The sequence below is a fragment of the Dendrobates tinctorius genome, unplaced genomic scaffold (genome assembly GCF_039654945.1).
Source record: "Dendrobates tinctorius isolate UK_male_01 unplaced genomic scaffold, ASM3965494v1 ptg000097l, whole genome shotgun sequence".
Taxonomy (NCBI): domain Eukaryota; kingdom Metazoa; phylum Chordata; class Amphibia; order Anura; family Dendrobatidae; genus Dendrobates; species Dendrobates tinctorius.
Genome location: NW_027361765.1, coordinates 9,940,400 through 9,967,881, shown reverse-complemented (window position 1 = coordinate 9,967,881; position 27,482 = coordinate 9,940,400). Strand labels below are relative to the sequence as shown.

General features: G+C 50.2%; 1 protein-coding gene across 1 annotated transcript; it reads right to left on the bottom strand.

Moving 5' to 3' along the window:
• Window positions 1–3,068: 3,068 nt before the first annotated feature.
• Window positions 3,069–26,821, bottom strand: GTF2A2 (general transcription factor IIA subunit 2). The gene is made up of 4 exons (XM_073586896.1): window positions 26,480–26,821; window positions 15,680–15,784; window positions 6,278–6,404; window positions 3,069–3,360 (listed from the first exon to the last, which is right to left on the bottom strand). The coding sequence occupies exons 1-4, from the start codon at window positions 26,549–26,551 to the stop codon at window positions 3,335–3,337; spliced, it is 330 nt and encodes a 109-aa protein (XP_073442997.1). The 5' UTR covers window positions 26,552–26,821; the 3' UTR covers window positions 3,069–3,334.
• Between the last annotated feature and the right edge of the window lie 661 nt (window positions 26,822–27,482).

The window sequence follows — 27,482 nt, the reverse complement described above, 5'->3', positions numbered from 1 at the left end:
TGCATTTACAAAAGTAATGTCACAGAACCTGAAAGTCTGCACATGGAATTTTTTTTCCTTAAAAATGTTTTTTTAAGCCCCTAATTTTTTTTTTTTAAGGAAAAAAAGTGCTTTTATTTTCACGGCTCAATGTTATACATTTCTGTGAAGCACCAGGTTGTTCAAGGTGCTCACCACACATCTAGCTAAACTCCTTGGGGGTTTAGTTATCAAAATTAGATCTCTTGTGGGAGATTTCCACTGTTTAGGCACATCAGCGATTCTCCAAACGAGACATGACGCCCACAGACCATTCCTTCAAAGTCTGCATTCCAAGACATTACTCCTTTCCTTCTGAGCCCTACCATTCACCCAAACAGTAGTTTTCCTCCACATATATGGTATCGGCGTACTCAGAAGAAATTGCGCAAGAAATTTTGTGGTATATTTTTTCTTGTTACCCTTTGTGAAAATGAAAGAATATGGCTAAAATAACATTTTTGTGGAAAAATGTGATTTATTTTCACGGCTCAATATTATACATTTCTGTGAAGCACTTGGGGGCTCAAGGTGCTCACCACACATCTGGATAAATTCGTTGAGGGGGTCTAGTTTCCAAAATGGGGTCAATTGTGAGGGTTTTCCACTGTTTAGGCACATCAGCGGCTCTCCAAACACGACATGGTGCCCACTCTCAATTCCAGACAATTTTGCATTCAAAAAGTATAACGGCACTCCTTCCCTTCTGAGCTCTGCCGTGCGCTCAAACTGTAGTTTTCCCCCCACATATGGGATATTGGCGAGCACAGAAAAAATTGCACAACTAATTTGGAGGTTCACTTTCTCGTTGCCCTTGTGAAAAAAAAAATTGGGGTATAAAGTAAAATTTTTGTGAAAAAAGTTAAATGTTCATTTTTTCCTTCCACAAAGCTTTAGTTCCTGTGAAGCACCTGAACGGTTAATAAACTTCTTGAATGTGGTTTTGAGCACCTTGATGGGGTGCAGTTTTCAGAATGGTGTCACTTTTGGTTATTTTCTGTCACACAAATCCTTCTAACTTCATAACCCAAAAAAATTATATTTCAAATTTTACTACTATCATGAAGTACAATATGTCACGAAAAAAACAGTCTCATAATCAGTGGGATCTGTTGAAGCTTTCCAGAGTTATTACCACCTGAAGTGACACTGGTCAGAATTGTAAACTTTGTTCTTGTCATGAGGGTTAAAACCGGCTTGGGGGGTAAAGATGTTAAACCCTTCCCGGCATTTGAAGTATATATACATCATAGTTGTGAAGTACTTCCTGACCAATGAGGTATATCTACGTCATGGCAATCGCCTCTGGGTGTTGAGCTGATATGACAGCTGACACCAGGTACTCGCTGCCAGGAGCGGTGCCCGTACCATTATTGATCACAGCATTTAAAGGGCAGGCAGAGTGAGGGGGCTTGTGCATTGCTATGCTTTATAAGTGATCAAAGTGAAAAAATTACAAGTCCTATAATCCAAATGCCCCTCTCCCTTCTGAGACCCAGTGTACCTAAACCACATTTAGCGTCCACATGTGTGGCTTTTCTATAGCAATGAGAGCTCTCCCAATTTACGGGTGCGTGTCTCCAGAAGTACTAACTGAGCATAATGTACTGGGCACTACAACGCACTGGGCACTACAATGGCAGTTTGTAATTTTCACACAGCAATAGTGATGGGCGAGTAGCATCATTGCTCGGGTGATCTCCCCAAGCATGCGCGGGTGATCTCCGAGTATTTTGGCGTGTAGACAGGCTGAACACATGTGGGAATTTTGTAACAAACAGGCATTCCACACATGTATTCAATCTGTCTAGCAGTCGCAAATATGTAGAACATTGTGTTCAGCGCAGGTCGCCGCACCATCAAAACGACGCATTCGGAGGCATCCACATTCATCGGCATGGCCTGCATACCCAATGCTAAAGATAGGGTACGCAGGCCACATGCCGGAGGCGGGGCTGAACGGAGGAGGCACAGCAGGGGGCGGAGCCTTACGGAGGAAGTCAGCATCTCTCCGCAGCTCCTCCATACGCTAGTGTGAAACTAGCCTTAGGAAGGGAGAAAAGTTTCCTGGAACGCTTATTAGTAACATTTTTAACAAATATGTATAGGTTCTCTGCCATACTCTGAGTCTGCTAACCCTCATTTTGCAGCTGTTGAAGGGGTTTTTTTTTTGCAGGATACATATGGCTTTTAATGCTTTATTTTCAGAGGCAAAAAAACTCCAATTCTTGCAGAGATTTATTTTTTCTTGTGTTCCAAGTGCAGATAAACATAATTTAAAAGGGGTTATCCCAATTAAAATAGTTCATAGGCTCAGCAACATAAAATCACTGACTGGGCAGATGTGACATCACCACTGCAGCTGATCAACAAAGCCCAAAGCAATGGTGAAGGGGCAGTGATGGACACTGGGCAAGTAAAAGCTCAATTTGTTATTTTATGTACCACTGAATCTATGGGCCAATATCTGAAATGGGATGACCCCTTTAAAGGGAATCTGTCAGCAGTTGTTTGCGACCTCATCTGACAGCATGTTGTAGGTAAAGAGACGCTGAAGCCAATGATGTATCATTTAGTTTACTGCTAGCAACAGTCGTGACAGAGTTTTTAGATTTAACATGAAGCAGAGCTGGGTAAGCTAACCCCGCTCTCACCAGGCTCTGTATATACACAGTGAGCTGCCTATCACAGGAGGGGGCGTGTCAGACTAACTCCAGCAGTGATACACTCCTGGTGCTAAACAATCATTGCATGAAAACAAAGCCATGGAGCTTGAAAAGAAAGGCATGGCTGAAATCTGCTGACAGATACCCTTTAATAGTTGTGGTCTTATAGGCTGACAGAGGAAGCCCCCTGTGACACTCTCTGGATGCCAGGTCCTGGCTGTAGATTGCAGGGGTGGTCCTGCTGCTGATGAGTGGGCAGCGACAGTGGGAGTCCTCTGGGAACTGCCGGTGCCGTACAGCTGCTTTATACAGTGTTCCTGTACCTATTACCTAACTAAAGCCAGTTTTAGGATTTCTTGAGCTATGTAAACACATTCATTCTAGTTGCCTTTTTCATACACATTTATTAAATAAAAGTTTATTAGACATAGTTCCAAAAATGAAAACAAAAAGGCAACTTCACATCTGTATTAAAAAAAAGTTTGTATAGCAACTTCTGAGTACTAGAAGGTGAGACTACCAAAATCTCTGCGCTCCTGTGTGAATGTGACAGCTCCTGGGCGTGATCATTGTCATAAATAAACAGTCTTGTCAATGGCTTCTTAGGAAGGCCGCAAATCCACGGAAACCGGAGAGTCGTCCTGTGCCGCTCACTCTGCTGTGTTCGAGCCGGTATCTACAGGGGAGAGAAATGTCAGCGATCAGATTAGGCTCTTTCATATGGGTCACACACAGTGCGGTCATGTCACAAATGAGGACCACGGAGTTCAGGACAAAAGCTTTTTCTTACACTTTGTACTTTATTCACCAAATGTTATTAGCTTTGAACCATTAGGTCACAACTAGAGTCAGTGAGGACTTAGGGATCATTACCCAATGGCGGCCTTTGTTAATCTGACATCGCCTCATGATTGATTAGTGGTTAGGGTTGCTGCTCTATTCGTGCACTATGCTTTACACTGCAGCTCAATCTGTCAAAGAAACACTCCAGGAATTGTAATCATGTTTTGGACCAATAGTAAAAGAAATCCTGAGAATAGTAGTGCCCTCAATTCATTTACCGGTACTGTATTCCTGATTTGTGAGCCCCCCTTTTGTTCCTCGGCAGTACCAAATAACGGTAAATCTGACCACGCATGTAACACAGCGGCCTTTGTGAGTTATCAAGGACAGCGCTCAATTCTATCTAGCAATGCCAAAGAATGCATGGATCCCTGTTATGGGGGGTGGAAATCGGTGAGGTTCCCAGGGATGGAAATCTCCAGCATTGAGCATGTTACCATCTATCCTGTATAAAGGTGATCATTTGCTGACTTGGAACAACCTCTGCTACATATACAGTGGGGAAAATAAGTATTTGACCCCTTGCTGATTTTGTAAGTTTGCCCACTGACAAAGACATGAACAATCTATAATTTTAAGGGTAGGATAATTTTAACATTGAGAGTTGGAATATCAAAAATAAAATCCAGAAAATCACATTGTATAAATTATATAAATTAGCAATTTGCAGTGAGAAATAAGTATTTGATCCCCTACCAACCATTAAGAGTTCTGGCTCTTACAGACCAGTTAGACACTCCTAATCAACTCTTTACCTGCATTAAAGACAGCTGTCTTACAGTCACCTTTATAAAAGACTCCTGTCCACAGACTCAATCAGACTAACCTCTGCAACATGGGCAAGACAAAAGAGCTTTATAAGGATGTCAGGGACAAGATTACAGTCCTGCACAAAGCTGGAATAATCACTGGGTGAGAAGGAGACAACTGTTGGTGCAATATTAAGAAAATGTAAGAAATACAAAAGGACTGTCAATCAACATTGATCTGGGGCACCATACGAAATCTCACATCGTGGCGTGTCCTTGATCATGAGGAAGGTGAGAGACCAGAATAAAAAAAAACCCTGGGGGAACTTGTTAACAATCTCAAGGCAGCTGGGACCACAGTCACCAAGAAAAGCATTGGTAACACATTATGCCGTAAAGGTTTAAAATCCTGCAGTGCTCGCAAGGTCCCCCTGCTCAAGAAGGCACATGTGCAGGCCAGTCTGAAGTTTGCTAATGAACTCCTGGATGATTCTGGGAGAGATTGGGTGAAGGTGCTGTGGTCAGATGAGACAAAAATTGAGGTCTTTGGCAATAACTCAACTCACTGTGTTTGGAGAAAGAGAAATGCTGCCTATGACCCAAAGAACACCGTTCCCACTGTCAAGCATGGAGGTGGAAACGTTATGTTTTGGGGGCGTTTCTCTGCTAAGGGCACAGGACTACTTCACCGCATCAATGGGAGAATGGATGGAGTCATGTACTGTAAAATCCTGAGCGACAAACTCCTTCCCTCCACCAGGATATTAAAAATGGGTCGTGGCTGGATCTTCCAGCAAGACGATGACCTAAAACATACAGCCAAGGCAATAAAAGTGGCTCAAAAAGACGCACATTAAGGTCAAGGAGTAGCCTAGCCAGTCTCCAGACCTTAATTCCATAGAAAACTTGGAGGGAATTGAAGCTCCGAGTTGCCAAGCGACAGCCTCAAAACTGTAATAATTTAGCGATGATCTGCAAAGAGGAGTGGACCAAAATTCCTCCTGACATGTGGGCAAACCTCATCATCAACTACAAAAAACGTCTGACTGCCATGCTTGCCAACAAGGGTTTTGCCACCAAGTATTAAGTCTTGTTTGCTAGAGTTTCTCACTGCAAAATGCAAATAAATGTATATAATTTATACAATCAAACAAGGCAGCACTTTTTAGCGCCATAGAATGCAAATATGAAAATTTAATTGCATTACTGCATTAGAAAGATGAAAAATTGAGAATGCTTTGCACATACATTGGCCAATTCATGTGTACCTGGAAGCCACGTTAAGGCGATTCTCGTCTTCCTGGACCTAAGTCGTCATCTGTATGGGAACCTAATGTGAATCCTCTTTTAGACTGAAATCTATATCTCTGCGGAGGGGTAGTGGCCCTGCTGTGATTAAAAACGCCTGAGGCGGAGTGCTCAGTCAGAAGTCTAATGAATACAAAGTTTTTTGAAATTTATACAATGTGATTTTCTGGATTTTATTTTTGATATTCTCTCAATGTTAAAATTTACCTACCCTTAAAATTATAGCTTGTTCATGTCTTTGTCAGTGGGCAAACTTACAAAATCAGCAAGGGGTCAAATACTTATTTCCCCCACTGTATAGCTGAGGGCCCACAACTTCAGCAGGAAGCATGAAGTCTGGAGAGTCTATTGTATGGCCATACAGAATTGTTATAAATTACAAACAACTTACAACGATTAGCAAAAAAAAGTGTCTGCTTTCTTTCAGAAACAGCGCCACCCCTGAGCATGGGTGGTGTTTGATATTGCGTCTTAGCCCCAATACAGTGAATGAAGCTGAGCTGCTATACCATACACAACCAGTAGTCAGTCTGAAAGAAAGCAGCCGTGTTTTCTAATTCTGGAAAACTCCTTTAACCACTAAGGAGAAAAAGATCATAAAGCAGTGGTCACATGAAGAGCAAGAGAAATGTGCAATAAACAAGGAAATTCGGGGCTGAGCCGTCATAGCGAAGGTTTCCAGCAGGATCTTACTTTTTCCATCACAGGCTACAATCTTTACTTTGTCCACTTTCACAAGATCCGTCACTTCTCTGAACTCCACATCATTTAGAACGAACGTCCACACGTTATCACAGAACCTGTAGGTATTTAAGGATCCCTGAATGGAAACACAAGTATGGCAGATTAGATAGCATTAGTATAGTGTGTAAAGGAGGAAAAACTGTACAACATGCACAAAGTGCAGTAGGGTCTAATCCAAGTATAGAAGGGTGACAGTAGGGTGATGTGTGACTGACCGCTGATGCAACATCCACAGATGATCAAATTCATGATGTACAAACAGGAAAAGTGGATTTCAAATGCGCTAATTCAAACAACATCCAGATCTTGGAATTGGCAGCGCATCTAAAATCCACTTTTTATATATGATAAAAGAGGAAATATGCTCGGGTGCATATACTGGATCGAGTCAGATTTCCCCTTCATGAGCCAGAGTCCAGGAGCCAGCCATGCATCGTATACATGGCCAGCAATATGTATGTCAATGGGACAAAGCGTAGCCAGATATGGCTTTTCCCAGTGATGGCAGCTGGTAGGAAGGATGAACACGAGGTACTGATTTCTGGCTCTTAGCTTGGCATAAGCTCTGTGATTCTCAGAGCCAAGATGGAGAGCCATGTTCACACAGCAGGCCTGTCATGAATTACACAGTCATAGATTTCTATGGTCATTATGTTATGCTACCATTAAAGGGAATCTGTCACCCCATTTTTTGACTATCAGCTGCCAGCACCGCCATCAGGGGCTTATCTACAGCATTCTGTAATGCTGTAGATAAGCCCCGATGTAACCTGAAAGATAAGAAAAAAGAGTTATATTTTACTCACCCAGGGGCAGTCTGGCCTTGGTCCGATGGGTGTCGCGGTCCGGCGCCTCCCATCTTCTAACGATGACGTCCTCTTCTTTGCTTCCAGTCGTGGCTCTGGCGCAGGCGTACTTTACCTGTCCTGTTGAGGGCAGAGTAAAATACTGCAGTGTGCAGGCACCGGACCTCTCTGAATTTGTCCGGCGCCTGCGCACTGCAGTACTCTGCTCTCACCTCAACAGGGCAGAGCAGAGTGCGCCTGCGCAGGCGCCACAACAGAAGCAAAGAAGAGGACGTCAAAGTTAGAAGATGGGAGGCGCGGGACCGGACCACTACACCCATCGGACCAAACCCGGTCCGCCCCTGGGTGAGTATAATATAACTAATTTTTCTTATCTTTCATGTTATATCGGGGGCTTATCTACAGCATTACAGAATGCTGTAGATAAGCCCCTGATGGCGATGTCGGCAGCAGATAGTCAAAAAATGGGGTGACAGATTCCCTTTAATATCAATCATGTAAAGGAAATGCAATATAAACATGTAGGCATGCCGAAGTGTAAACGGTGGCAGAGTACTGACAGTACCTGGGAAATACTCATTGCTCTGAAAACCACTGGATGGGTTATCTGGGACTATTTTATTTTTTCTGACAGGAAGGTGGTTACGAATTACCTGCCAGTTCTACCTGATGCTGGAGCAGTACGATTCACAGGCTGCTCCGGACAGCTATTCTGCTGCATGGCATCAGTAGAGCAGACGTCATGCTGATTTGACAGCCGGATCCCCGCAGTGGTGCAGCGGGTAGCAGCCTGTCAATCAGCACAATGTCAGCAGTGACACCCCATCAACAGAAGAGAAAAAGCATCTGCTCTGTCAACGTGACATCACTGGATGCCGCAGGAGTGGTCTGTGACAGAACTGAGGGAGCTGAGATTGGCACTGGGCACAACAGGCAGGTAGATTCCAACTAGCTGCAAGTTCTTAGGCTTATAACAAAGGAAAATTAAATAGTCCCAGATAACCCATTAGAGTCTGAGCTAATTTTCACCTTCCTGACCAGTCCAAATTTTTTAAATCTGACCAGTGTCACTTTATGAGGTAAAAACTCTGGAACACTTCAACGGATGATTTTGCAAACTCCCCTCTCCCACTCTCTGACCACAACCTTCTTTCATTCTCTATCAAGAACTGCCAGGCTGCTCAGGTCACCCCCACTGTCCATATTTATAGAAACATACAGGCCATTAACACTCAGAAACTTATGAAGAATTTGCAGTCTTCATTGGCCCCTATCTCCTCCATCTCATGTCCTGATTCTGCATTGAAGCATTACAATGAAACACTTCAAAGTGCCCTGGATGAATTTGCACCCCCTATAAATAGAACACCACAACGCAGACGGCGACAACCCTGCAAACATGTTTCCTGCAGCGGTGCTCCTGAGAAAATCCAATCTACGCAATTTCATCCATTATAAGTTTATGCTTAGAACATATAACACTGCCCTTCATCTCTCCAAACAAACCTATTTCAACACCCTCATCACCTCACTGTCCAATAACCCTAAACGTCTCTTTGACACTTTTCATTCCCTGCTCAACCCAAGAGTGCGGGCCCCAACCACAGAGCTTCGAGCTGACGATCTGGCCAATTACTTCAAAGAAAAAAATTGACCATATCCGACAGGAAATTATCTCCCAATCACCTCATACATGCACTGTCCTCCCTCCCCCACTGCATCTAGTGTGTTGTCTCTGCGGGGGGAGCGGATACGATTTTTGTGCGGGGCGCGAGACGGACTAGCCTGAAGAATTCCGAAGGGATCGGAAACGGGATTGGTTACGTCTTTTAAACGTGCGTTTTGGTTTTAGTTGAGGGAGAGAGGTACTCTAACCCCCTGTGGCGTTGGATATCATTGTATCCAATTTTTCACCGAAAAGACGCCCACTGAAGTACGGGAGATTTGTGAGGGACTTTTTCGAGGCCGCATCCGCTTTCCATACCCTCAGCCAGAGAATACGCCGGATCATGATGGCGCTTGATGCTATTCCCGCTACGTCTCTTGCAGAATCCAGAGCTGCATGGATCATGTAATCTGCTACTACTGCTATTTGAACCGCCTGGTCCGACAGCTGAGGATTTGAAGCTTGGAGGCCCTCTTGCAATTTTTGAGCCCAAGCCAGAATGGCCTTGGCTGCCCAGACTGAAGCAAACGCGGGAGCCATAGAGGCCCCTGCCGCTTCAAAGATTGAATGAGCCATTCGTTCTACCTGCCTGTCTGCTGCGTCCTTGAGGGTTGAGCTGTCTGGCAGTGAAAAAAAGAGTCTGTGCTGCTAGCCTAGAGACTGGGGGGGTCCACTTTGGGTGGATCTGTCCACTCCTTAGTGTCCTTCTGTGGGAAGGGGTACCTTGCTTCCAAGTATTTGCGATTGGCAAATTTTTTCTCAGGCTGCGAAAAAAGTTTAGTAAGTATTTTCTGAAATTCCGGGTGATTAGGGAAGACCTTAGGTGGTTTCAGAACAGCCTAGAAGCAAATCTTGTGTTCTGGGGCTTCCGGGGTTGGATCAGAAATGTCCAGCACCCGACGGATGGAGGAGATTATATCCTCAACTAGCGCTGTATTGCTAGGGCGACAAGGGACCAGAGAATTCTCTGCTTCGTTGTCGGAGTTAGAGTCACATATGTCTTCCGAGTCTGTGGTAGGGAATCGTTGCGGAGATCCGCATTGTCTCTCTCTGTCAGGGGACGGACTAGGTGACCTGGAGCCACTGTCTCTCTCCCTGGAGGGGGACGCAGATGAATGCGACCTGTGGGTCCGCTTACGTCTGAGACTGTCGGAAGTGGCATGTCCCTGAGACGGGCTGTTCCTTTGCTGGGTAACGTTCATAGCCGAGACATGACCCTGCAAAGCCTGCAGTAGTGTAGAGGTCAAGCTATGTATGGACTGTGTCATAGACTGCGACATCTGAGTAGCCCATTCCGGTATGGAAGACGACGCAGAAGTGTTGGTAGGTACTTCTTGGGGTTCTGACCCAGTGTTTTGGACACAGTCCCGGCAGTGAGGGTACGTGCTGCCACTGGGGAGGGTGGTCTTGCAGGCTGTGCAGAATGCATAAAAGCAGTCTTGCCTGGTTCTCTTCCTTGAGCCCGGCATAATGCACAGAGGCTGGCTAGCAGGGGTCCTACAGGGGTGGCTATGCAGAGGGGAGAACTTATAGGTAATATGAATGCACAGCTGAGCAAAGAGAACCCAGCTGTGATCTTACCCCACCAGTGTGCCCCTAAGTCCAGCGCCGACAAATCACAGTCCTGTGCCCCTCGGAGACTGCTGTATGGCTGTCAGCTTTGTTTCCTGCTGCAGCAAGATGGCCACCGGGATTCTGAGGTGGTGGGGGAAGGGGGCGGAGAGCTGAAAAGGGCGCGCTGAGCTATGTAAAAGCGCGCCCTTCCTGCCTCGAACCGCCCCTTCTATGACACTGCAGAGTGTCATTTTCGTCATCCGGGGGGCGGTAATAAGGCGGCGACTTCGGCTAGGCCGAAGCCGCGGCCTAAATTTGATACCTCATGCCCAGAAGGGCTCCAGGACAGCGCGGTTGTCCGGGGGGGGGGGGGGGTCGGATTCAAATCAGACCCCCCCGGATTGAACGGCAGGCTAGCGGTGGGGTCGTGAGCGCAAACTGGGCACTGTGGCGGGTCCCTTTGAGGCGCTATGCAGCTGGTGCTGTCTCTGACAAGTGCCATGCCTGCCTGCACCTCCCCCGGTCCCAACAGGAGCCCGCAGCTGGGCTGGGGTCCCTGGACTTGTAAGTGGCCGAATGGTGTCTGGTACAGGCCCTACCTGCGGTGTCTCAAACTAATGCCCCCAGAGGAGGATTAGGGAGGGTGCTGCTGTCACTGTCAGGGGGCCTCATCCTATCCTCGACCTCAACCCAGAGCTCAAGGGAACTGGGGAAGGAGGGGGGGTCTCGACTTCGAACCAGTACCCTAGGGACTGGGGAAGGAGCGACATGGGGAATAGCCATCTCGACATCAACCGGGTACCCCTCAATAGGGGACCGAGGAGGGAGCCATGCCAGGAGTCTCACTGGAGACCCGCTTTTCTTCATCTGTAATCCGTTGAAAAAAATCAAGGAAAAAACGGAGTAAAAAATCTTAGGTGTGCCTCCTTGCGACACTAAGCAAAAACTGGAGAAGGCTGACGCCGTCCAGGGGTATATACTGCAGAGGAGGAGCCAAAGTTAATCTTTTTCAGATTATGCATAGTGTCGCCTCCTAGTGGACAGCAGCATACACCCACGGTTCTGTGTTCCCCAATGAGGCGAAAGAGTAAACTGTTTTTTGGGAAAAAATGTTTAACCATTCAGTTGCTACACAGTAATTAATGCAAAATGAAATGGAAAAAAAACAAAACTAAATTTTACCTCTAAAATCTTACTTTAGCCCCAAATTTCTCACTTTTGAGGTAACACCAAAAAGTAGACCCCACAGTTTGTTACCCACTTTCTTACACGTGTGGCCACATTTGGTTGTCATACTGAATATGTCATCATTAGTGTTGAGCGCAAGTGCTCGCTACTCCAGTTTGCATTGGGTGGAACTTTGACACGCCATGTGCCCGTTTTTTTTTTTTAAAGAAACACAGCGTAAAAGACAGCTATACCATACAGTCTCACCAGGTTTGTCCTGGTGAAGATGTCCTGCGTGACCTCGAAACGCGTTGACTTTTAAACTTGTTCAAATAAATGTTTTAATTTTAAGGATTATTCCATTTCAGCAGCATATAAGCGATACCACCGTTCTTCTCCTCTGTATCTGTGGTCGTCTTCTCGACCGGTATCTGTGCATCAGCTGTTATATGCCTGTTATGTGTTGCCATTCAGCAACTAAAGGTGCTGTCACACTTAGCGATGTACCAGCGATCCCGACCAGCGATATGACGCGGTCAGGATCGCTGGTGCATCGCTAAGTGGTCGCTAGTGAGCTGCCACACAGGCAGGTCTCACCAGCGACATCGCTGGGGACGGGGATCGCTACTTACCTGTCAGACGCGGCGATCCTGCGTCCTCCCGCCCGCCTCCACGCGTCGCTCGTCTTCACAGCAGGAAGCGCCGCAGGAAGCTGACGACGAGAAACAGTCCTGAACGTTCTCGCGCGATCAGCGATTACCAGCGGGGGAGCGGGTCGTAGGTAAGTATCAGACAGAGATACCGCTAGCAATATCGCTATAACGTCACTAGTTATAGCGATATCTCTTAGTGTGACATGCCCTTTAGCAAGGTGAGTATCTCCCCTTTTCCTGCCATGCCTTTGTCATCAGATAAGATCCTATTGCGCTTTGCTTCTTCCCAGTCTCTTTTCAGATATGGATGTGAATATACTGATATTGGGTTGGAGAGATACATTAAAGGGAACCCGTCATCTGAAAAAAACGCTATTAACCTGCAAATATGGGCTTAATCTGCAGGTTAATAGCGTTACTAATCTGCCCAGTGTCCACACTTACCCGAACACTGTGGGGAGAAAATTAACTTTATTCGCTCCACTACAGCATTACAGTTTCAGTCACGGGGCAGCACCAGTTCAGTCACCGCTTTGAGAATTCAGGGGAGCCACTGTAATAGCACCCCTGGCCCTGACTGAAAGCCGGCCCCAATGCAGAACAAGTGGCAGTCAAGGCCAGGGGAGGGGTTACAGCTCTTATGAATTCTCAAAGCAGTGACTGAACTCGAAACAGTGCCGCCCTCTTGACAAACCAGAACGCTGTGGAGAATAAAGTTCATTTTCTCCCGCAGTTCGTAACTATTAACCTGCAGACTAACCCCAAATCTGCAGGTTATTAGTGTTTTATTCTGGTGATAGGTTCCATTTAAGTAAATGTTAACATGGAGAGAGGATGATGCTGCCCAAAAGATGGGGTGCTTGAAGCTGGCTATGATAGCTTGGTGGGAGTGCTTGATGCAAGAATACACAATGGGGGCAAGGTGGAATCCCCTGGATGAAAGTACACTTTCGAAATGTTATTTCTGTGAGGAAGTTTTGGCAGTCATTATACTGATAATGGGGGCTCTTGGCATCACTACTGTGGAAGCGGCGGGAACTGGATGCACCACTCAGCGGGAAGGGAGGGCTCTGGATGTGGCTCGTAACCCTACCTCAGACCTGAATGTGGCCATCAACATACCAAAGGTTTGTCACCACTGACCTAGAGGGTTTATCAGTTTTATATAATTAATAATGACTAATACTGATGATCATAGGATATCCAAACAAAATCAGTGGGGGTGCAATATGTACAGCCTCATTGCTTAATCTGTCCACTGCCAAAACAGATCAGGTAATGTACGGAGTGGGCCACCACAGCTTCATGGCCCTTGCCGAGTGCTGCACCACATCTTCAGATCTAGGACTAGGTATGTACACTTACAAGCTTAAGAATGTGCCCAAGAGTTATCATTCACAGACAGCACAGGAATACCTTGTAAGTGGTGATAAAATGAAAGCCCAAAGAGTAAGTCCCTTGATGCGGATTTGACTACTAGATGAGCAGATTTTTTTCAGCCGAGTACCCTCATAGATTTAGGACTGACCAGTCCATGTTCAGTGGAGCTAAATTATTGAAAATCACAGTTGGATTAACCCCTTTCCTACATTAGACGTCCTATTACGTCCATGTGACCTGGGACCTAAGTCCCAAGGACGGAATAGTACGTCTTGCGCGATCAGCTGCGCTCACCGGGGGAAGCGCAGCTGATCGCGGCCGGGTGTCAGCTGATTATCACAGCTGACACCCGGCACTATGTGTTAGGAGCGGTCACGGACCACCCCCGACACGTTAACCCCTGGCACACTCCGATCAAACACGATCGCAGTGTAACGGGGGTTTAGAGAAGCATCGTCAGGGAGGGGGCTCCCTCCGTGCTTCCCTGAGACCCCCACAGCAGAGCGATGTGCAGCGCTGCTGCGGGGGTCTCCTTCCCTGCAGGTCCCCGAATCCAAAATGGCGGCGGGGACCTTCGGGGGCGGATGACATTCATCCACTCAATGCCGACTTTTATTTCCCATTGACTTGCATTGGGGTCAGGTTTCGGACGAAACTCCGACTTTTTTTGCCCTGGTCGGACCAGTTTCATCCGACTCAAATTTTGTTTAATTCGGGTTTCACGAAACCCGATCCGACCAAAGTCGCTCAACTCTAGTGGTGATGCAAAAACTATTTTACAATAAAAAGCGTCTTTTAGCGTGCGACAGCTGCCAAAAATAAAAACCCGCCATAAATAGTAAATCAAACTCCCCTTTATCACCCCCTTAGTTAGGGAAAAATAATAAAATTTAAAAAAATGTATTTATTTCAATTTTCCCATTAGGCCTAGGGGTGTGTTGGGGTTAGGGTTGGAGTTAGAATTGGGGGGTTTCCACTGTTTTGGTACATCAGGGCTTTCCAAACGCGACATGGCGTCCGATCTCAATTCCAGCCAAAAAAGTCAAATGCCGCTGCTTCCTTTCCGAGCTCTGCCATGCGCCCAAATAGTGGTTTACCCCCACATATGGGGTATCAGCGTACTCAGGACAAATTGCACAATAACTTTTGGGGTCCTGTTACTCTTGGGAAAATAACAATTGGGGGTGAAAAGATCATTTTTGTGGAAAAAATATGATTTTTTTTAATTGTACGGCTATACGTTATAAACTTCTGTGAAGCCCTTGTGGGTTCAAAGTGCTCACCACATATCTAGATAAGTTCCTTGGGGGGGGAGGGGTCTATTTTCCAAAATGGGGTCACTTGTGGGGAGTTTCCACTGTTTAGGCACATCAGGAGCTCTCCAAACTTGACATGGCATCTGATCTGAATTCCAGCCAATTTTGCAGTGAAAAAGTCAAACGGCGCTCCTTCCCTTCCGAGCTCTGCCATGCGCCCAAACAGTGGTTCTCCCCCACATATCAGGTATCGGCGTACTCAGGACAAATTGCCCAATAACATTTGCAGTCCAGTTTCTCCTGTTACCCTTAGTAAAATAAAAAAATTGAACCTGAAGTAATTTTGTGAAAAAAAGTTAAATGTTCATTTTTTTTTTTAAACATTCGAAAAATTCCTGTGAAGCACCTGAAGGGTTAATAAACTTCTTGAATCTGGTTTTGAGCACCTTGAGGGGTGCAGTTTTTAGAATGGTGTCACTTTTGGGTATTTTCTATCATATAGACCCCTCAAAGTGACTTCAAATGTGATGTGGTCCGTAAAAATAAAATGGTGTTGTAAAAAAAAATTTCACCAAATTTCCGTTTTTTTTCACAAATAAACGCAAGTTATTTGAATTAAATTTTACCACTAACATGAAGTGCAATATGTCACGACAAAAACAATGTCAGAATCACCGGGATCCATGGAAGCGTTCCAGAGTTATTACCTCATAAAGGGACAGTGGTCAGAATTGTAAAAATTGGCCAGGGAGTTAACGTGCAAACCACCCTTGGGAGTAAATGGGTTAAGAGAAACAAAAATTCCCTTTCAACCTGAAGGTGGTCCCGATCCCTCCAGCAGCTGATGTGTCAGCCTCTGAGATTCTTACCCGGAAATTGACTCTGTTTCGGACCCGGTGAGCCAGCGCAGAGTTGATTGCCTTGTCAAACTGCAGCAGCACTTGGAGAGCGAGCTGTGGGTTGATTTGCTGAGACTGGAACATAAGAGATACATCAGATCCATATATTACTGATTATATACCATTACTTCATCATCTGCTGAATCGCTGCCCAACTGAGGCTGCAGTACACTAGGAGCCAATATAATTCAGGCATGTTTCGCAGGGTGGGGTGCAATTGGGTGAGCCCTATATTAACAGCAACAGGGATTTCTAATGATGCCCACAAAGGAGCAAAGAGCCTGTTCATTGGGTGATGATGCTGTACAGGGACAGAGCGACTGGATTTACGATCATTCATCTCCAGACTTCTGATGCCCAATGCGGAGAGGCCCATAAATGAGCGCCGGACACCTTGTATGCAGTCCTTTGGGCCACCATTGGCTAATGGATACGGGCCTTTAGTAGGAACAGATTCATCCTTTGTGAAGGGAAAAGTTGTCATCACAGGAGACGGCACCTGTGATGAGCGAGCGTGCTCTGATATTGTGCTATCCGAGTATCTCGGGTGTGCTGGAGTTCCCGCGGCTGCACGGTTCGCTGCTGACAGCTGCAACACATGCAGAGATCGCCTATCAAATGGGAATTCCCACGTGTTGTGCCTGTCGGACAGCTGCGAATCGTGCAGCCGCAGGGACTCAAACATATTACTCGAGGACACCCGAGATACTCGGGTAACACCAGAGCATGCTCGGATAAGACAATATCTGAGCTCACTCGCTCATCACTAGATGGCACCAATCTGACTCCTGACCTTAATACCAAAGGAGACCTACTGGGAAGGACAGGAATCTGACAACTGACAGGCGCAGTAAGAGATGAACATCAGGTTGTCAGGGTAAAGCTCAAGGATTGGATAATTGTTTTTCAATGAACTAGCAGGAGAGTGGGGGACTGGATGACACCCGCACCTACCTGCACCGATATACTGGTGGCAGGAGAGTGGGGAGAAGGGGATGACACCTGCACCTATATACTGGTGGCAGGAGTGTGGGTGAGGGGATGACACCAGCACCTATATACTGGTGGCAGGAGTGTGGGGGAGGGGATGACACCTGCACCTATATACTGGTGGCAGGAGAGTGGGGGAGGGGATGACACCTGCACCTATATACTGGTAGCAGGAGTGTGGGTGAGGGGATGACACCAGCACCTATATACTGGTGGCAGGAGTGTGGGGGAGGGGATGACACCTGCACCTATATACTGGTGGCATGAGAGTTGGTGAGGGGATGACACCTGCACCTATATACTGGTGGCAGGAGTGTGGGTGAGGGGATGACACCAGCACCTATATACTGGTGGCAGGAGTGTGGGGGAGGGGATGACACCAGCACCTATAAACTGGTGGCAGGAGAGTAGGGGAGGGGATGACACCAGCACCTATATACTGGTGGCAGGAGAGTGGGGGAGGGGATTACACCTGCACCTATATACTGGAGGCAGGAGAGTGGGGGAGGGGATGACACCTGCACCTATATACTGGAGGCAGGAGAGTGGGGGAGGGGATGACACCTGCACCTATATACTGGAGGCAGGAGAGTGGGGGAGGGGATGACACCTCCACCTATATACTGGTGGCAGGAGAGTGGAGGAGGTGATGACACCTGCACCTATATACTGGAGGCAGGAGAGTGGATGACACCTGCACCTATATACTGGTGGCAGGAGAGTGGAGGAGGTGATGACACCTGCACCTATATACTGGAGGCAGGAGAGTGGGTGAGGGGATGACACCTGCACCTATATACTGGTGGCAGGAGAGTGGAGGAGGTGATGACACCTGCACCTATATACTGGAGGCAGGAGAGTGGGTGAGGGGATGACACCTGCACCTATATACTGGTGGCAGGAGAGTGGGTGAGGGGATGACACCTGCACCTATATACTGGTGGCAGGAGAGTGGGGGAGGGGATGACACCTGCACCTATATACTGGTGGCAGGAGAGTGGGGGAGGGGATGACACATGCACCTATATACTGGTGGCAGGAGAGTGGGTGAGGGGATGACACCTGTACCTATATACTGGTGGCAGGAGAGTGGAGGAGGGGATGACACCTGCACCTATATACTGGTGGCAGGAGAGAGGGTGGGGGATGACACCTGCACCTATATACTGGTGGCAGGAGAGTGGAGGAGGGGATGACACCTGCACCTATAATGGTGGCAGGAGAGTGGGGGAGGGGATGACACCTGCACCTATATACTGGTGGCAGGAGAGTGGGGGAGGGGATGACACCTGCACCTATATACTGGTGGCAGGAGAGTGGGGGAGGGGATGACACCTGCACCTATACTGGTAGCAGGAGAGTGGGGGAGGGGATGACACCTGTACCTATATACTGGTGGCAGCAGAGTGAGGGAGGGGATGACACCTGTACCTATATACTGGTGGCAGGAGAGTGGGTGAGGGGATGACACCTGCACCTATATACTGGTGGCATGCGAGTGGGGGAGGGGATGACACATGTACCTATATACTGGTGGCAGGAGAGTGGGGGAGAGGATGACACCTGCACCTTTATACTGGTGGCAGGAGAGTGGGGGAAAGGATGACACCTGCACCTATATACTGGTGGCAGGAGTGGGGGACGGGATGACACCTGCACCTATATACTAGTGGCAGGAGAGTGGGGGAGGGGATGACACCTGCACCTATATACTGGTGGCAGGCGAGTGGGGGAGAGGATGACACCTGCACCTATATACTGGTGGCAGGAGAGTGGAGGAGGGGATGAAACCTGTATCTATATACTGGAGGCAGGAGAGTGGGGGAGGAGATGACAACTGCACCTATACTGGTGGCAGGAGAGTGGGGGAGGGGATGACACCTGCACCTATACTGGTGGCAGGAGAGTGGAAGAGGGAATGACACCTGCACCTATACTGGTGGCAGGGGAGTGGGAGAGGGGATGACACCAGCACCTATATACTGGTGGCAAGAGAGCGGGGGAGAGGATGACACCTGCACCTATATACTGGTGGCAGGAGAGTGGGGGAGGGAATGACACCTGCACCTATATACTGGTGGCAGGAGAGTGGGGGAGGGGATGACACCTGCACCTATATATTGGTGGCAGGAGAGTGGGTAGGAGGGGATGACACCTGCACCTATATATTGGTGGCAGGAGAGTGGGTAGGAGGGATGACACCTGCACCTATATATTGGTGGCAGGAGAGTGGGGGAGGGGATGACACCTGCACCTATATACTGGTGGCAGGAGTGGGGGAGGGGATGACACCTGCACCTATATACTGGTGGCAGGAGAGTGGGTGAGGGGATGACACCTGCAACTATATACTGGTGGCAGGAGTGTGGGGGAGGGGATGACACCTGTACCTATATACTGGTGGCAGGAGAGTGGGGGGGATAAAACCTGCACCTATATACTGGTGGCAGGAGAGTGGGGGGGCATGACACCTGCACCTATATACTGGTGGCAGGAAAGTGGGGGAGGGGATGACACCTGCACCTATATACTGGTGGCAGGAGTGGGGGAGGGGATGACACCTGCACCTATATACTGGTGGCAGGAGTGGGGGAGGGGATGACACCTGCACCTATATACTGGTGGCAGGAGAGTGGGGAGGAGGGGATGACACCTGCACCTATATACTGGTGGCAGGAGAGTGGGGAGGAGGGGATGACACCTGCACCTATATATTGGTGGCAGGAGAGTGGGGGAGGGGGTGACACCTGCACCTATATACTGGTGGCAGGAGTGGGGGAGGGGATGACACCTGCACCTATATACTGGTGGCAGGAGTGGGGGAGGGGATGACACCTGCACCTATATACTGGTGGCAGGAGTGGGGGAGGGGATGACACCTGCACCTATATACTGGTGGCAGGAGTGTGGGGGAGGGGATGACACCTGCACCTATATACTGGTGGCAGGAGAGTGGGGGAGAGGATGACACTTGCACCTATATACTGGTGGCAGGAGAGTGGGGGAGAGGATGACACTTGCACCTATATACTGGTGGCAGGAGAGTGGGGGAGGGGATGACACCTGCACCTATATACTGGTGGTAGGAGTGTGGGGGAGGGGATGACACATTCACCTATATACTGGTGGCAGGAGAGTGGGTGAGGGGATGACACATTCACCTATATACTGGTGGCAGGAGAGTGGAGGAGGGGATGACACCTGCACCTATAGACTGGTGGCAGGAGAGTGAGGGGGAGGATGACACCTGCACCTATATACTGGTGGAAGGAGAGTGGGGGAGAGGATGACACCTGCACCTATATACTGGTGGCAGGGGAGTGGGGATGACACCTGCATCTATATACTGGTGGCAGGAGTGGGGGAGGGGATGACACCTGCACCTATATACTGGTGGCAGGAGAGTGGAGGAGGGGATGACACCTGCACCTATATACTGGTGGCAGGAGAGTGGGTGAGGGGATGACACCTGCACCTATATACTGGTGGCAGGAGAGTGGAGGAGGGGATGACACCTGCACCTATATACTGGTGGCAGGAGAGTGGAGGAGGGGATGACACCTGCACCTATATACTGTTGGCAGGAGAGTGGGGGAGGGGATGACACCTGCATCTATATACTGGTGGCAGGAGAGTGGGGGAGGGGATGACACCTGCACCTATATACTGGTGGCAGGAGAGTGGGGGAGGGGATGACACCTGCACCTATATACTGGTGGCAGGAGAGTGGGGGAGGGGATGACACCTGCACCTATATACTGGTGGCAGGAGAGTGGGGGAGGGGATGACACCTGCACCTATATACTGGTGGCAGGAGAGTGGGGGAGGGGATGACACCTGCACCTATATACTGGTGGCAGGAGAGTGGGGGAGGGGATGACACCTGCACCTATATACTGGTGGCAGGAGTGGGTGAGGGGATGACACCTGCACCTATATACTGGTGGCAGGAGTGGGTGAGGGGATGACACCTGCACCTATATACTGGTGGCAGGAGTGTGGGGGAGGGGATGACACCTGCACCTATATACTGGTGGCAGGAGAGTGGGGGAGAGGATGACACCTGCACCTATATACTGGTGGCAGGAGAGTGGGGGAGAGGATGACACTTGCACCTATATACTGGTGGCAGGAGTGGGTGAGGGGATGACACCTGCACCTATATACTGGTGGCAGGAGAGTGGGGGAGGGGATGACACCTGCACCTATATACTGGTGGCAGGAGTGGGTGAGGGGATGACACCTGCACCTATATACTGGTGGCAGGAGTGGGTGAGGGGATGACACCTGCACCTATATACTGGTGGCAGGAGTGTGGGGGAGGGGATGACACCTGCACCTATATACTGGTGGCAGGAGTGTGGGGGAGAGGATGACACCTGCACCTATATACTGGTGGCAGGAGTGGGGGAGGGGATGACACCTGCACCTATATACTGGTGGCAGGAGAGTGGGGGAGGGGATGACACCTGCACCTATATACTGGTGGCAGGAGAGTGGGGGAGGGGATGACACCTGCACCTATATACTGGTGGCAGGAGTGGGTGAGGGGATGACACCTGCACCTATATACTGGTGGCAGGAGTGGGTGAGGGGATGACACCTGCACCTATATACTGGTGGCAGGAGTGGGTGAGGGGATGACACCTGCACCTATATACTGGTGGCAGGAGTGGGTGAGGGGATGACACCTGCACCTATATACTGGTGGCAGGAGTGTGGGGGAGGGGATGACACCTGCACCTATATACTGGTGGCAGGAGAGTGGGGGAGAGGATGACACCTGCACCTATATACTGGTGGCAGGAGAGTGGGGGAGAGGATGACACTTGCACCTATATACTGGTGGCAGGAGAGTGGGGGAGGGGATGACACCTGCACCTATATACTGGTGGTAGGAGTGTGGGGGAGGGGATGACACCTGCACCTATATACTGGTGGTAGGAGTGTGGGGGAGGGGATGACACATTCACCTATATACTGGTGGCAGGAGAGTGAGGGGGAGGATGACACCTGCACCTATATACTGGTGGAAGGAGAGTGGGGGAGAGGATGACACCTGCACCTATATACTGGTGGCAGGAGAGTGGGGATGACACCTGCACCTATATACTGGTGGCAGGAGTGGGGGAGGGGATGACACCTGCACCTATATACTGGTGGCAGGAGAGTGAAGGAGGGGATGACACCTGCACCTATATACTGGTGGCAGGAGAGTGGGTGAGGGGATGACACCTGCACCTATATACTGGTGGCAGGAGAGTGGAGGAGGGGATGACACCTGCACCTATATACTGTTGGCATGAGAGTGGGGGAGGGGATGACACCTGCATCTATATACTGGTGGCAGGAGAGTGGGGGAGGGGATGACACCTGCACCTATATACTGGTGGCAGGAGAGTGGAGGAGGGGATGACACCTGCACCTATAGACTGGTGGCAGGAGAGTGGAGGAGGGGATGACATCTGCACCTATAGACTGGTGGCAGGAGGGTGGAGGAGGGGATGACACCTGCACCTATGTACTGGTGGCAGGAGAGTGGGGGAGGGGATGACACCTGCACCTATAATGGTGGCAGGAGGGTGGAGGAGGGGATGACACCTGCACCTATATACTGGTGGCAGGAGTGGGGGAGGGGATGACACCTGCACCTATATACTGGTGGCAGGAGAGTGGAGGAGGGGATGACACCTGCACCTATAGACTGGTGGCAGGAGAGTGGAGGAGGGGATGACACCTGCACCTATAGACTGGTGGCAGGAGAGTGGAGGAGGGGATGACACCTGCACCTATAGACTGGTGGCAGGAGTGGGGGAGGGGATGACACCTGCACCTATAGACTGGTGGCAGGAGAGTGAGGGAGGGGATGACACCTGCACCTATATACTGGTGGCAGGAGAGTGGGGGAAGGGATGACACCTGCACCTATAGACTGGTGGCAGGAGAGTGGGGGAGGGGATGACACCTGCACCTATAGACTGGTGGCAGGAGAGTGGGGGAGGGGATGACACCTGCACCTATAGACTGGTGGAAGGAGAGTGGGGGAGGGGATGACACCTGCACCTATAGACTGGTGGCAGGAGTGGGGGAGGGGATGACACCTGCACCTATAGACTGGTGGCAGGAGAGTGGGTGAGGGGATGACACCTGCACCTATAGACTGGTGGCAGGAGAGTGGAGGAGGGGATGACACCTGCACCTATAGACTGGTGGCAGGAGAGTGGAGGAGGGGATGACACCTGCACCTATAGACTGGTGGCAGGAGAGTGGAGGAGGGGGTGACACCTGCACCTATAGACTGGTGGCAGGAGTGGGGGAGGGGATGACACCTGCACCTATATACTGGTGGCAGGAGAGTGGGGGAGGGGATGACACCTGCACCTATGTACTGGTGGCAGGAGAGTGGAGGAGGGGATGACACCTGCACCTATAGACTGGTGGCAGGAGTGGGATGACACCTGCACCTATATACTGGTGGCAGGAGAGTGGAGGAGGGGATGACACCTGCACCTATAGACTGGTGGCAGGAGTGGGGGAGGGGATGACACCTGCACCTATATACTGGTGGCAGGAGAGTGGGGGAGGGGATGACACCTGCACCTATAGACTGGTGGCAGGAGTGGGGGAGGGGATGACACCTGCACCTATAGACTGGTGGCAGGAGTGGGGGAGGGGATGACACCTGCACCTATAGACTGGTGGCAGGAGTGGGGGAGGGGATGACACCTGCACCTATAGACTGGTGGCAGGAGAGTGGAGGAGGGGATGACACCTGCACCTATATACTGGTGGCAGGAGAGTGGAGGAGGGGATGACACCTGCACCTATATACTGGTGGCAGGAGAGTGGAGGAGGGGATAACACCTGCACCTATAGACTGGTGGCAGGAGAGTGGAGGAGGGGATGACACCTGCACCTATAGACTGGTGGCAGGAGAGTGGAGGAGGGGATGACACCTGCACCTATAGACTGGTGGCAGGAGAGTGGAGGAGGGGATGACACCTGCACCTATAGACTGGTGGCAGGAGAGTGGAGGATGGGATGACACCTGCACCTATAGACTGGTGGCAGGAGAGTGGAGGATGGGATGACACCTGCACCTATAGACTGGTGGCAGGAGAGTGGAGGAGGGGATGACACCTGCACCTATAGACTGGTGGCAGGAGTGGGGGAGGGGATGACACCTGCACCTATACACTGGTGGCAGGAGAGTGGAGGAGGGGATGACACCTGCACCTATAGACTGGTGGCAGGAGAGTGGAGGAGGGGATGACACCTGCACCTATAGACTGGTGGCAGGAGAGTGGAGGAGGGGATGACATCTGCACCTATAGACTGGTGGCAGGAGAGTTGGGGAGGGGATGACACCTGCACCTATAGACTGGTGGCAGGAGAGTGGGGGAGGGGATGACACCTGCACCTATAGACTGGTGGCAGGAGAGTGGGGGAGGGGATGACACCTGCACCTATATACTGGTGGCAGGAGTGGGGGAGGGGATGACACCTGCACCTATAGACTGGTGGCAGGAGAGTGGGTGAGGGTATGACACCTGCACCTATAGACTGGTGGCAGGAGAGTGGAGGAGGGGATGACACCTGCACCTATAGACTGGTGGCAGGAGAGTGGAGGAGGGGATGACACCTGCACCTATAGACTGGTGGCAGGAGAGTGGAGGAGGGGATGACACCTGCACCTATAGACTGGTGGCAGGAGAGTGGAGGAGGGGATGACACCTGCACCTATAGACTGGTGGCAGGAGTGGGGGAGGGGATGACACCTGCACCTATATACTGGTGGCAGGAGAGTGGGGGAGGGGATGACACCTGCACCTATATACTGGTGGCAGGAGAGTGGAGGAGGGGATGACACTTGCACCTATAGACTGGTGGCAGGAGTGGGATGACACCTGCACCTATATACTGGTGGCAGGAGAGTGGAGGAGGGGATGACACCTGCACCCATAGACTGGTGGCAGGAGTGGGGGAGGGGATGACACCTGCACCTATATACTGGTGGCAGGAGAGTGGGGGAGGGGATGACACCTGCACCTATATACTGGTGGCAGGAGTGGGGGAGGGGATGACACCTGCACCTATAGACTGGTGGCAGGAGTGGGGGAGGGGGTGACACCTGCACCTATAGACTGGTGGCAGGAGAGTGGAGGAGGGGATGATACCTGCACCTATAGACTGGTGGCAGGAGAGTGGAGGAGGGGATGACACCTGCACCTATAGACTGGTGGCAGGAGAGTGGAGGAGGGGATGACACCTGCACCTATAGACTGGTGGCAGGAGAGTGGAGGGGATGACACCTGCACCTATAGACTGGTGGCAGGAGAGTGGAGGAGGGGATGACACCTGCACCTATAGACTGGTGGCAGGAGAGTGGAGGATGGGATGACACCTGCACCTATAGACTGGTGGCAGGAGAGTGGAGGAGGGGATGACACCTGCACCTATAGACTGGTGGCAGGAGTGGGGGAGGGGATGACACCTGCACCTATAGACTGGTGGCATGAGTGGGGGAGGGGATGACACCTGCACCTATAGACTGGTGGCAGGAGAGTGGAGGATGGGATGACACCTGCACCTATAGACTGGTGGCAGGAGAGTGGAGGAGGGGATGACACCTGCACCTATAGACTGGTGGCAGGAGAGTGGAGGAGGGGATGACACCTGCACCTATAGACTGGTGGCAGGAGAGTGGAGGAGGGGATGACACCTGCACCTATAGACTGGTGGCAGGAGAGTGGAGGAGGGGATGACATCTGCACCTATAGACTGGTGGCAGGAGAGTGGGTGAGGGGATGACACCTGCACCTATAGACTGGTGGCAGGAGAGTGGAGGATGGGATGACACCTGCACCTATAGACTGGTGGCAGGAGAGTGGAGGAGGGGATGACACCTGCACCTATAGACTGGTGGCAGGAGTGGGGGAGGGGATGACACCTGCACCTATAGACTGGTGGCAGGAGTGGGGGAGGGGATGACACCTGCACCTATAGACTGGTGGCAGGAGGGTGGAGGAGGGGTTGACACCTGCACCTATATACTGGTGGCAGGAGAGTGGGGGAGGGGATGACACCTGCACCTATAATGGTGGCAGGAGGGTGGAGGAGGGGATGACATCTGTACCTATATACTGGTGGCAGGAGGGTGGAGGAGGGGATGACACCTGCACCTATATACTGGTGGCAGGAGAGTGGAGGAGGGGATGACACCTGCACCTATATACTGGTGGCAGGAGGGTGGAGGAGGGGTTGACACCTGCACCTATATACTGGTGGCAGGAGAGTGGGGGAGGGGATGACACCTGCACCTATAATGGTGGCAGGAGAGTGGGGGAGGGGATGACACCTGCACCTATATACTGGTGGCAGGAGGGTGGAGGAGGGGATGACACCTGCACCTATATACTGGTGGCAGGAGAGTGGGGGAGGGGATGACACCTGCACCTATAATGGTGGCAGGAGGGTGGAGGAGGGGATGACATCTGTACCTATATACTGGTGGCAGGAGGGTGGAGGAGGGGATGACACCTGCACCTATATACTGGTGGCAGGAGAGTGGGGGAGGGGATGACACCTGCACCTATAATGGTGGCAGGAGAGTGGGGGAGGGGGATGACACCTGCACCTATATACTGGTGGCAGGAGGGTGGAGGAGGGGATGACACCTGCACCTATATACTGGTGGCAGGAGAGTGGGGGAGGGGATGACACCTGCACCTATAATGGTGGCTCCCCGTACACCACTGCTCCGTGCTCTGATGGACTCACCTGGATCAGCTCGTCCAGGCTCTCCTGCAGACTGTTGCCCAGAGTGGTATTCCTATACAGCTGGTAAGCCATGACAAACCCCCGTTGACCAGCCCCTACTCAGCCGCCAGCGGTCCCCTACGAACAAACGATTCTGGGAAAAGTTAACGGCTAAAAATCCCGGCACTTCCTACAAAACACAACACCGGAAGCTCTGGGACACTCAGCACATAGTAGTGCGCATGCGTCTGGCGCTTTCGCGTAGATCCCATTTCCGACGCATGCGCCTATTGACTGTCGTTGTGGGTCATTTCTTGACTTCCTCACTGAGAAGCGAATCAGCTGCCACTGCTGGTCACGTGTGCAGCGTAACCGGAAGTAAACTAGTGTCGTAATGACGTGGGTAAAGTAGAAATGCATTGTGGGCACTGGGGAGTGTTTGCCCTGTTTGTGCCTGTTGCCATGGTGATGGGTGTTTCGCTGCAGCAGTGTCTCCCAGTGCTGATCTCCTTTCACACTCCTTTAGCTAGCACTGCCATTTTCACTAGCGGCTCCACTTAGCTCATAGAAAGTCCAAACCCTTAACCCCTTCACCACTTGAGTTTCTCCTTTTACGAGTTTCCTTCCTTTTTTGCTCCCCTTCTTCCCAGAGCGGTAACTTTGTTATTTTTCCGTCAGCATGGCCCAGTGGGGGGCTTGTTTTTTTGCGGGTTGAGTTGTATTTTTGAGCGACACCATTGGTTTTTGGAAAATGTGAAAAAAAATTCAAAGTATGGTGAAATTGCAAAAATAAAAAGTGTAATTCCACAATTTTTTTTTTTCCCCACCATGTTCACTAAATGCCAAAACTTACCTCCCAATATGCTTCTCCAGGTCATTACGAATTCATAGACACATAAAAAAAAGAACCTGGACACATTTGGTAAGTGGTGAAAAAAAAATCCAACGTTTCTTAAAAAAAAAAAAAGTTGCGCCTTTTTCTGCTACCTGTAGCGTCTCCCGTTCTCGGGTTGGGCCAGGGCTT